The sequence below is a fragment of the Schistocerca gregaria genome, chromosome 6, assembly GCF_023897955.1.
Source record: "Schistocerca gregaria isolate iqSchGreg1 chromosome 6, iqSchGreg1.2, whole genome shotgun sequence".
In the NCBI taxonomy this organism is placed as follows: Eukaryota; Metazoa; Arthropoda; class Insecta; order Orthoptera; family Acrididae; genus Schistocerca; species Schistocerca gregaria.
The window spans coordinates 563,735,448-563,747,773 of NC_064925.1; the positions used below are offsets into that span (position 1 = coordinate 563,735,448).

The window sequence follows — 12,326 nt, forward strand, 5'->3', positions numbered from 1 at the left end:
ATGCCAGAAGACACTTCTGACAAGCAGAGCTAAATAATTGTTTAAACAATATTTAATGGCAATCTGTTGTCATTTAATGTGGCACACTCACACAAGAATACTGACTTATTTATTTATGAGCAAACCTTTACTTATAATTACTGTAAATGACCTGAGTGTAACTAAATATTTATAATATTTCTTTTTTTAATTGTTGTAATTTATTAGTTTCATCCAGGAAGTGGTCAAGTTGAGTCACATCATATCTGAGGAACTTAAGAACAATGTATTTTTGGTAGAGATGGTCTTCAGCCATGGGAAGAGCTAACAGCAGTGGAACACTAAGTGAGTCAAATGGAGCCCGGGGCTTTTCAAATGAAGAGCTCAAGGAAGAAAGGCCTGTGGTATAGGGTGATAAGTGACTGAGGCGTGAAACTTCTGAGGACAGTTTACATGGAGATCAGGTGGAAGACAGACCTGCCTGAGGTAACTTGTGATATTCGGTCGTGTTGGTAATAGGCTCTGGGAGGTGAACGATTGCTGCAATACTCCAACTTTTGAAGGGACTTTATATTTCAAGAGGTCAGAATGTGCTACAGTGTAGGACTCTCTAAATTACTCTGTTTGTATTACAGAATCGAAGATAGACAGAGTACGAGTTTCAACCTGTTATTTTACATGCGTTAATTTGCAATCATTATGTTGAACTCTGAACTGTTTTAGGCTGATGAATATTTTGTGTATTTTAACTACGAAATGGACTTAGTTTTCACTTATCTTTAATGACAATTTATTCTGGGAATTTTGCTACCATTCTCATGACATTGTCAATGCAACTTTATGGCATTTGATAGTGGTATTTTCTGTCTGTAATTTAATTTTTAAATAAACATTATTCAACACAATTCTCTGTTGGCTCCATCAAATACAGATATTCAAACAGAATCCTTGTTATTAAATGATTTATGTAACTTGTATTTCATACTTCTGTGTATTTTATTAATCCACAATTCTAGCCAATGCACAGGCTATTTGACAGCAGGATCACAGCTACAGGTTATTATTTGCAGTAAATTAACTGCGGAGTATGAAAGCAGAGGTTTGTTGGCTAGACCCTACAACTACAGTAAGCTATTTTTCCTGACCAGAGTCTTGCATAGCCCAAATACATAAAGTATGAGTAACTGCTGATAAAGACATGACTGATTTGCTCATACGGGATGCTGTTTCGAAGAGCAGTTACACTGCTGAAAACAAATAGGTAACATAGCAATGTCCATTTGGTGCCTGAAGTTAGGATCAGGAACAACTTTACGTTGTATAGTGACTCACCATAATTTCATAGCTGATGGCCACTGTTCTCCAGTTCACCATCAAGTTGAATTATCTTATTACTGCAGGACAGTTTCAAAATGGCGTCTGTACGTGATGTACATTACAAGCAACATGCTGTCATTGAATTTCTCACCGCAGAGAAAGAAACTATGGGGGATACTCAGAAACGTTTGTGCAAAGTCTATGGAGCATCTGCTGTCGACGGAAGTACAGTAGTCGTTGGATACGGAGGGTGAGGTCATCAGAAGGCTCTTCAGCGGAGCTCCATGATTTGCAGCAGTCAGGAGACCATCCACCTGACATGTGGCAGCGAGCTGCTGATGTCATTCACGAGGACAGACACATTGCGACTCGACAGTTGTGTGGATGCAAATCCACACTCTTGGATATTCAAAAGTGTATGCAAGGTGGGAGCCCTTGGTGTCTAACGGTGGACCGCAAATCACAGAGAAAGAACATTTGTCTTGATTTGTTGCAACGTTTTGAAGCTGTTGGGGAGACCACCTTGTCCTCGATTTGTGGCAGGTGATGAAACATGGGTTCACCATTTTGAGCCCAAAACAAAATGACAGTCAATGGAATGGCACCAATCCCACTCCCCACAGAATAAAAAATGCAAAGCAACTGCTTCCACCGCTAAGGTCCTGATCACCATGTTCTGGGACTGTGAAGGTGTGATTCTGATTGATGTGATGCCGAGAGGCAGTACCATTAATTGGGAAGCATACATCTACACATTAACAAAACTCAAGACATGCTTCAGGGGACTTCAGTGCCACAGCAACCAAGGAGACGTTTTACTGCAACACAATAACACTCGGCCCCACACAAGTCTGAGGACAGCTGAACAGCCTAGCCCCCTCAGGCTTCCATTTGTTTGGGCCATTAAAGGATGCCATTCGTGGAAGACATTTAGAGGAAGATGAGGTGATTCATACAGTGAAGCACTGGCTCCGCCACCAGGACAAGGATTGTTAGCAACAGGGCATACATGCCCTTGCTTCACACTGGGGGAAGGCCAAAGACCGGGATGGATATTACATGGAAAGATAGTGTCTGTGGGTTTTGTACGTGTAATTCTCATTACATTCAATAAAGAATTGTTGAAGAAAAAAATGCAGTGCATTACTTTCTGGGCAACCCTCGTACTTACTTTTTTTGGTGGCGCTCAAAATATATTAAATAACAAAGTTCAAAAGATATAGAAAAAATGGTAGAAGGAAATACTTTTATACAATATTGAAGTAATTAAGATATTTATATATTACATTGTTTAGACAAATAAAACCATTATCACGACATTTTAATATTGATTTTCATACATATTCCTGCTCAAAGTCAGCCTCGGAACAAAGCAGAAAATGCAAACTACATGCCAAGTTATTGATCATGTAATGTGTAGTAAGGAAGATTTTCACTGTCAGTGTGTTGGGTCACAGTTGTCTGTATTATAGATTCACATTTTTTTTAGGAAAGTGGGAAAGTATCTTGAGTCAAATGCATTAATGATAATCATGATCTGACAATAGTGACTGTAGGAGCAACCTTTCTTCTGTTAATTGCATTGTATTACAACAGCTTTAATTTAATTTCACAGTAATTTATACAAATAAACACAGCTTTCGAAGACAGCTGTCTCTATAAGTGGCTTTCAAGGATCATTGTTACTCCCACATGAAATATGCTAAAGATTAAATAGATTGATCAAGTTACTAATTTAGAGAAACTGAATTCAATAAGAGAAACAAGCTTTGTGGTACATTAATTTGAGGAAGAAACTTCTGAGACTGTACATTTGAAACATAGTATGTATGGAATCATGGACAGTGGAAAAACAAAAAATAAGACAACTGAAGCATATGAGATGTGGTGCTGTAGAAGTTAAATGGACTGACAAGAACAGATCGAGGAAGAGAGGAACATGTGGCAATCAATGACAAGGGAACAGACAGGACAATAGGGCATGTGTTGAGACATAAGGCAATGTATGGTTCTACAGAAAGAAAGTGGGCTACCTGCCCTGGGAGAGTGCGCGGGTGGGGCAGCACATGACAGCTTGACCCAGCACGGAAACTGTTCCCTCGTTATATAACAAGGCAACAGACAACGGCAGCCGGGGGGTGGCGCCAACTGATGCTGTGGCCCGTGCCGGCCAGCAAGCCAGAATGAACGAGACTGTTTACAGAAGGGGAAAAAAGTAATAAATCATGTTGCTTGTAGCTTTATAAGTCAGCTTAATGCTGAAGTGCTCAAAATTTCAGTATCGGTCATACTTAATATATTTGCAATTAAGTAAAACACTGCATGAAAAACGGAAATCTTGCAATGAAAAATAGAGGTCGCTATGATTTTGCATTTGAAGCCCATTACACCATATGCAAATGAAATTTACCTATGATATTAGATTTTCCTTTAGTGTGACACTTCAGAGGAGGAATGAATCAAGCACATCACAAATATAGTGTATATTCACTGTCTTACTTTATTTCAGTTGTACACACATCAAAAAGAGTATAGCGTCACCCCGGTTCCCAGAACTCGGGAAGACAGACGTTGCCTGTGGATATTGTATCACAGACAGAGTCCCTTTGACTGTTCGGAGATGTCACTAAACCCACCCAAAGATGTAAACAACCATGCATGAGCAGTGCCTATTAGATGGAGGGGGTCCAACAGCTGATCAGTTCCAGTCATTCCACCAGAAAGAAGGTACACAGCTCAATTAGAGTGGTTAGCACATTCTCCAGAAATGAACCCTACCAAACATGCCTGGGATAGATTAAAATGGGCTGTTTATGGATGACGTGATCCACCAACCACTCTGACGGATCTACGCAGAATTGCCATTGAGGAGTGGGACAATCTGGACCAACAGTGCCTCGATGAACTTGTGGACAGTATTCCACAACAAATACAGGCATTCATTAATGCAACAGGACATCTACTGGATTTTAGAGGTAGCGGTGTGTACAGGAATCTGGACCACTATCTCTGAAGGTCTCGCTGTGTGGTGGTACAACAGGAAACGAGTGGTTTTCATGAGCAATAAAAAGGGTGGAAATGATGTTTATGTTGATCTCTAGTTCAATTTTCTTTACAGGTTTTGGAACACTCAGAACCAAGGTAAAGGAAAACCTTTTTTTGATATGTCTAGAAAATTTCAGCCACAGTTAATGAAATTCACGTAATAACTTAGCTGCTCCATATGATGAGATGCTCAATTTTGGTATCCTCTGAGATGTTGCTTCAGAAAGTCCTCGATCCTCACATTGCTGTAGTAGTAATTTTGAAATAAAACATGGAGTCTAATACTTTTCTTGTCATAGGTGGAATATACATTGGCTGTCTGACAGACTCTGAAAGACTCATGCAAATAGCTTCCGAAACACAATAATGCAGACAGACGGACCCAGTGGATCATGTGGCACTTTCTTTTATATAAAAACAAAACAATCGAATACATGATTGAAATTGAGACTTAAAAAATAACAACTAAAAGTCAAGAGAAAAATTTGGTTACATGTATCACAAAATGGGCCACAAAAGTTCCATGTGTAGTTCCAAAGAATAAGAAGTACAATAGTATAAATTGTATTTTAGTTAATTACACCCCAATTACTTAGAATAAAATATTACTAACAGTATTTCGGTTTGTTCTCGTGTTGAGTTACCATTTTAGATCATACATAATTAACGTCATAGCTTTTCAGAAATAGGGAAGAGGTAAATTTTCAAGAATATATGGTGCAACATGACTGCACAGTTCATATCACAAAATTTCGAAGTTGGATTATTAACAAATGGTTTACTCCCATTAGCTGCAAATGTGAATCAGGTAGTATATTAATGTGAAATTGAATTTGACATAATAAACTCATTTGTACTGATTTTTTAAAGGGTGGTTACTACTGGAACTGGGTATAGACATAACAGTATAAAGTCCAGAAAGTTACAAATTTGAGCTAAAATGACCTCTTCAGAGGATGCTGACATGAGGAAATAATTTAAGATAGGGATGGAAAGATAGTCCCATTTCAACTAGCAGGCTAATCAGCATTCTCTGTGTGCACCCACGGGTGCATACATCTGCGTAGGATAGCATCGTGAGTTGGCATGCAGACTACCAACTTTCTTTCTGTTCTTACACTTACAAATCAACAACAGTGGCAAACAAATGAATAACTCAAAAATGTGCAAGAAGACAGCATTTCCTTATGTGAGAGAAAACCGTGCATAAAATACCATACATGAATGAAATCAAAATTGTTTGTAATGAATTGTTTTTCAGTTTAGAAAGAAAGCCAATCTATAGACAAATTTCAAAAAAACAAAATGTGACTGATGACAAGAATATGCATTTTCTTGTAGTTGCAACAACAGAATCAAATATCTTTAATTATTATGAAGCAACTATGGACAATATGACCACACTAATGGAGAATCTAATTATAATGTTTTCTTACGTTCCTGGATTAAAATTACTACCAATCTGCCCTTGTTTTTGGACTGAGCCCTCTGGCTTCCATTATCTTATAATGCATCACACCACATTGCATTCTTTGCTTAGTTTTTTCACCTGTTCTAAGCACTGCTCTCATTTGTGGACTTTACTAGTTGCCTGGCATCATATATGTTCTAATAGAGTATAAGGAAAGTAGTTACTTTAATGAAGAAGGAGAGGAAAGCCCACTGCTTTTCCGAAGTCATATAGTGTTGTTGTTGTTGTTGTGGTCTTCAGTCCAACGACTGGTTTGATGCAGCTCTCCGTGCTACTCTATCCTGAGCAAGCCTCTTTACCTCCTCTGAATCTGCTTACTGTATTCATCTCTTGGTCCTCCTCTGTGATTTTAGCTCCCCACACTCACCTCCATTACTAAACTGGTGATCCCTTGATATCTCAGAATGTGTCCTATCAACAAATCCCTTCTTTTAGTCGAGCTGTGCCACACATTTCTATTCTCCCCAGTTCTGTTCAGTACCTACTCATTAGTTATGTGATCCATCCATTCTTCTGTAGCATCATGTTTCAAAATCTTCTTTTCTCTTCAACTGTAAACTGTTCTTCGTCCATGTTTCACTTCCATACATGGATACACTCCAAGGAAATGCTTTCAGAGAAGACTTTGTAACACTTAAGTCTATACATTCCATCAACAAACACAAAACAAGTATAATGGCATATAGTAAAATTAAATCAAGTGATGCTGAGAGAATCTTATTACATAACGAGACACTCCAAGTAGTAGATGAGTTGTGTTATTTGGACAGCAAAATACTGATGATGGCTGAAGTATAGACGATTTGAAATGTAGACTGGCAATGGCTAGAAAAGCGTTTCTAAAGGAGAGATTTAAGTCTTCTCATATCAATACAATAATTAGTACACTTTACATAACTAGCCTGCAATGGCTCCTTTCCCTGGTTAATGTAACTTTCATTCATTTGACATCCCCGAAGGCTCTTATCATGTAGTGGTTTATAGAACATAATGTCCAAGTCAATTAATGGGTGGAAAAAGTTGGAAGAAGGCAGCAGGAATTTTATTTCTACGGGCTCCCTCACTTCTTATGACAATTTAGAGCTACTGTGTGCCAGGATAAGTTTTCGGATAATTGAAGAACATTACTCAATCAACAATACTATCACTAATTAAAAGAAATGTTAGGTGATGTAAAATGAGCAGCTAAACTCAAATAAGACATTAGTACCCTTTCATTTCTTTCCATACGTACTTGTCTACTGCAGCAAGAACTCTGATAGCCTGGACTGCTATCTCAGGAGAAACATCTAATGTCATTGCAATAAGTCTTGCTTTACTATGCGAAAGAAAATTTTGTATTTCCTGCTTTGGTTCTCCTGTTGAAATAACTGATTCCATAGTCTGTAAAACAAAAACAAAGGTTTACATTAATCCCAATGAATTCTTATAAAGGAAAAAATATTTTATAAGGCCAATACACATATGGGAACTGTCATTTAGTTACATACTAATACAGGAAAACATATTTTATAGAACAATTATAATATTTTATGTATGGGAAACATCGTTTAGTTACATACTAATATGAATTGGTCTTAATAATGTAAATATTTTCTCAGCTTTCCATTAAGTTACGGACATCTTAGTACTAGTGCAAGGTCAAGTCTTCAAGTTTTGAGAAAGTAATGACAATTACAGTTTTACCAGAAACTAACCTTCATATCATCTTTATACAAGCTCTTCTTTTGTCAAATTTATTTTTTCTACTTGCTGTGACACCATCTAATTGAATACTAATCTGTTGTGCAAAGAATTACTAGATAAAAATATCATAAGAAGTGTGAGAACTACATTATAATGAAAGATCTTTAACTACTGTGAGGATCTCCCACGTAAAATATAAGAGTGTAGTACAAGAACATCAACTGTGACTACATAACTATTCCATACAACATTCATACATTTTATGTTGGTTGGAATGGATTCTGCACAACAGTGTGTGGTTTTACATACAATGTGTTAAGGAGTAAAGGTCTAACAATTTCATCACAGTCAAGCTCAAACCCGGTTACAAAACAGAGTGAACAGTGTAACATCTTGTAGGGGTGGGGAGATGTTGTTGTTGGGATGTTTAAGGGGGACTAAACAGCTAAGGTCATCAGTCCCCCATTCCAAAAAAACCGGCGAAACAAAATTTACGGAACAGGTAAAACCCCAAGGGGGGAGGAGACGCCCCTCCCCCCAGTCACTGAAAGAACACCAATGTGGCAGCGAACACTAGAGACAAGAAGAGTACAGACAAACACTGGACAGAAAGAAACGGAAGAAAATAAGAGGGTCGGAGACTGGTTGACTGACCATGGGAACAAAAATTGGGAAAGAGTCAACCACCCGAATACACACATTAAAATCTGCGACCAATGGGACACTCGAGAACAAGATACACAGAAAGGGAAAGGGACAGGTCCCCCCTAAATGGAACCATAAAAAGGACTACCACGGATAAAATTTAAAACGTCGTCAGCCATGGAGGCATCGTCGCATAAAACCAAAGGCAACGTGCTCGGGAGATTAAAAGTCTGCCGGATGGTGCGCAGGCGGGGACACTCCAACAAAATATGGGCGACCGTCAACCGGGACCCACACTGACACAGGGGGGGATCCTCCTGACGCAATAGATGTCCGTGCGTCAGGTAGGTATGGCCGATGCGGAGCCGACACAGGATGACAGAGTCCCTGAGAGAAGCCCGCAGGGAGGACTGCCACACATCGGTCGTCTCCTTAACAGCCCGCAGTTTATTCGGAGAAGTCAGGCTACGCCACTCGTCACACCACATCTGAAGCACCTTACGGCGCAACGCCAGCTGCCAATCACGAGCGGGGAGGCCGATCGCCAAAGTGGGGGCGTCGACCGCCCCTTTGGCCAGCCTGTCGACACGTTCATTCCCCGGGATGCCAACATGACCTGGCGTCCAAACAAAGACCACCGAACGACCAGAGCGGGTAATGGCAAAAACAGACTCCGGAATAAAGGATACCAGAGGAGAAGAGGTATAGCAGCGGTCGATAGCCTGGAGGCTGCTCAGGGAGTCGCTGCAGATGACGATGGACGTACCTGAGCAGGAACGCATATGCTCAAGAGCGCGCAATATGGCCACCAGCTCTGCAGTAAAAATACTGCAGCCAGCCGGCAAGGAGCGCTGTTCAACATGGGCAGCGTGAGCAAAAGCGTAGGCAGGACAACCATCCACCAGGGAACCATCAGTGTAGACAGGCTCACAGCCTGAAAATGAGGCGACGAGTGCAAGAAAACGGTGACGGAGGGCCACATGCGGAACCGAGTCCTTGGGTTCCCGTGCCAAGTCCAGGCGGACAGACGGACGGGTCATACACCAGGGAGGCGTGGGTGCACAGGCCCGGAAGGGCGGCAGAAGAGGGAACGACCCCAGTTCAGACAGCAGGGACTGGACGCGGACAGCAATGGAAAGCCCAGACCTAGGTCGCCGGTCGGGCAGAGGGAGGACCCTGGCAGGGAAAAGCAGGCGATGATTGGGATGGCCCGGTGAGCAATGCACGTGGACAGCATAGTCGGCGAGCAGTCGGTGGCGGCGAATCCGCAGCGGGGGAACCCCGGCCTCCACCAGCAGACTATCCACGGGGCTCGTACGGAAAGCGCCAGTTGCAAGCCGAACCCCACAGTGGTGTATGGGGTCCAACAACGTCAACACTGAGGGCGATGCAGACCCATAGGCCAGGCTCCCATAATCAAGCCTGGACTGCACAAGGGCTCTGTACAATCGCAGCAGCGTGCTGCGATCTGCACCCCAAGACGCATGGCTCAGGCAGCGGAGGGCGTTGAGGTGCTGCCAGCACTTTTGCTTCAGCTGAGTAATATGAGGAACCCACGTGAGCCGGGCATCAAAGACGAGTCCTAAAAAGCGGCTAGTGTCCACCACTTCAAGTAGGTGACCGTCGAGGTAAAGTTCCGGATGAGGGTGGACCGTCCGACGCCTGCAGAAGTGCATAACTCGAGTCTTGGCCGCAGAGAACTGAAATCCATGAGTCAGAGCCCATGATGCCGCCTTGCGAACGGCTGCTTGCAGCCTGCGTTCGGCGACTCCCGTAGTCTTTGAGATAAATGAGATGCAGAAGTCGTCAGCATACAAAGAAGGAGATACCGACGACCCCACGGCTGCAGCCAGACCATTAATGGCCACTAGAAATAAGGAAACGCTCAACACCGAGCCCTGCGGGACCCCATTTTCCTGTATATAAGATGAACTAGAGGCGGCACCGACTTGCACCCGGAAAGAGCGGCGCAATAAAAAGTTTTGAAGAAAAGCTGGGAGCTTACCACGAAGACCCCACTCGCGCAACGTAGCAAGGATGTGATGCCTCCATGTTGTGTCATATGCCTTCCGCAGATCAAAAAATACAGCAACGAGATGCTGACGGTGGGAAAAGGCCATACGGATAGCAGATTCCAGCCGCACCAAATTGTCCGCAGCAGACCGGCCCTGACGGAAGCCACCCTGGGATGGAGCGAGGAGACCGCGCGACTCAAGGACGCAACACAAACGCCACCCCACCATACGGTTGAGCAATTTGCACAAAACGTTGGTTAGTGTAATGGGACGATAGCCGTCCACTGCCAGAGGGTCCGCACCGGGCTTCAAGATGGGAACGATAACACCCTCTCGCCATTGCGACGGGAACACGCCCTCGCTCCAAATGCGGTTAAAGATGGTGAGGATGTGTCTCTGGCAGTCCCTGGAGAGATGCTTCAGCATCTGCGCGTGGATGCAGTCCGGTCCTGGCGCTGTATCAGGGCAATTGGCGAGGGCAGCGAGGAATTCCCTCTCGCTGAAAGGAGCATTGTATTTTTCAGAACGACGTGTGTGGAACGATAACGGCGTCCGCTCGGCGCGCTCCTTTAGAGAGCGAAAGGCAGGAGGTTAAGTTGCAGTTGCAGAGCTCGTAGCAAAGTGCATGGCAAGGTGGTCAGCAATGGTGGCAGCGTCCGTGCAGACAGCGCCGTCCAGGGAGATTCCAGGGACACCCATAGGGGTCTGGTATCCATAAATCCGCCGGATGCGGGACCACACGAGCGACGGGGAGACACGGGAGCCCAAGGATGAAATGTACCTCTCCCAGCATTCCTGCTTACGCCGTGCAATAAGACGACGGGCCAAGGCACGGAGCTTCTTAAAGGTGATGAGGGTCTCCAGAGACGGGTGCCGCTTATGACGCTGGAGAGCCCGCCTACGGTCGCGAATAGCCTCAGCAATCTCCGGCGACCACCAGGGGACAGACTTCCTCCGAGGGAGTCCAGAAGAGCGAGGGATGGCAGTCTCGGCCGCAGAAATAATTGACGAGGTCAAGACACGGACCACCTCGTCAATGTCACCCTGTGGGAGAGAAGCAATGGTGGCAGCGGAAGTAAAAGCCGGCCAGTCAGCCCTGTTGAGAGCCCAGCGGGGCAGGCGCCCAGAAGAATGACACTGGGGCAGTGACAAATAGATGGGAAAATGGTCACTACCACACAGATCAGGATGCACTCTCGAGTGAAGGGATGGGACAAGTCCGGGGCTGCAAAGAGAGAGATCGATGGCCGAGAACGAGCCATGGGCCACACTGAAATGCGTGGGAGCACCGGTGTTCAAGAGGCTAAGGTCGAGCTGAGCCAACACATGCTCCACAGCGCGACCGCGGTCATCGGAGACAGTCCCACCCCATAGAGGGTTGTGGGCGTTAAAATCGCCCAGAAGCAGCAATGGCGGCGGGAGTTGAGCCAGCAGCGCAGCCAAGACATGTCGGGGGAGTTGCCCATATGGAGGAACGTAAACAGAGCAAACAGTAATAGCCGGCGAGAGCTCCATCCTGACAGCGACTGCCTCTAAAGGCGTCAGAAGGGGTACTGGTGAGCTACAGACAGAGTGGTGAACAAAGAGGCAAACTCCACCTGAAGCTCGTTGACAGTCAGCGCGGTTCTTACAGTATCCCCGATAACCGCGAAGGGCAGGGGTCCGCATTGCTGGAAACCAAGTTTCCTGAAGAGCAATGCACAGAACAGGGGAAACACTCAGAAGCATCTGGAGCTCAGGCAGGTGGCAGAAATAACCGCCGCAATTCCACTGGAGAATGGAAGCAGGAAGGGACTGGGAGGGCGTGAAGGCGACTAAGAGGCAGACGGCGCCGCATGTCAACGGCCGCCACTGAGCGAGAGGCAGCTGTGTCCATAGGAGAGGTCCCCGAGGGTTCCGTGAGGGCGAGATCCACGGCAGAGGCGAGGATCTCCATCGCATCCCCAGAGCCAGAGCTATTGACAGCAGGCGGTACTGAAACTGCCGGAGCGTTCTTCTTCTTGGACACGTTCCGGTCCTTCTTCTCGAGTCTGTCCTTTGGCTTAGAGGGCTGGGAGAGTTTCTCTGAAGGAGCGTCGGAGGCTGACGACGACGCAGAATCCCTACGACCAGCAGGTGGATGAACCTTCAGCCACTGGCTGACATCCGGCGGGGGTAGCAGAAGAAAC

The 12,326-nt window shown here is 44.5% G+C and overlaps 1 protein-coding gene across 5 annotated transcripts in view; it reads right to left on the reverse strand.

Annotated features, from left to right (window-relative positions):
* LOC126279017 (cohesin subunit SA-2-like) overlaps positions 1–12,326 on the reverse strand; it is a 359,735-nt gene that overhangs the window by 208,744 nt on the left and 138,665 nt on the right. For all 5 annotated transcript variants that reach the window (XM_049979406.1, XM_049979405.1, XM_049979404.1 and 2 more), the window contains one exon: positions 7,047–7,195. In XM_049979406.1, coding sequence (XP_049835363.1) covers positions 7,047–7,195 — 149 coding nt within the window. The remainder of the gene's footprint in view (positions 1–7,046; positions 7,196–12,326) is intronic.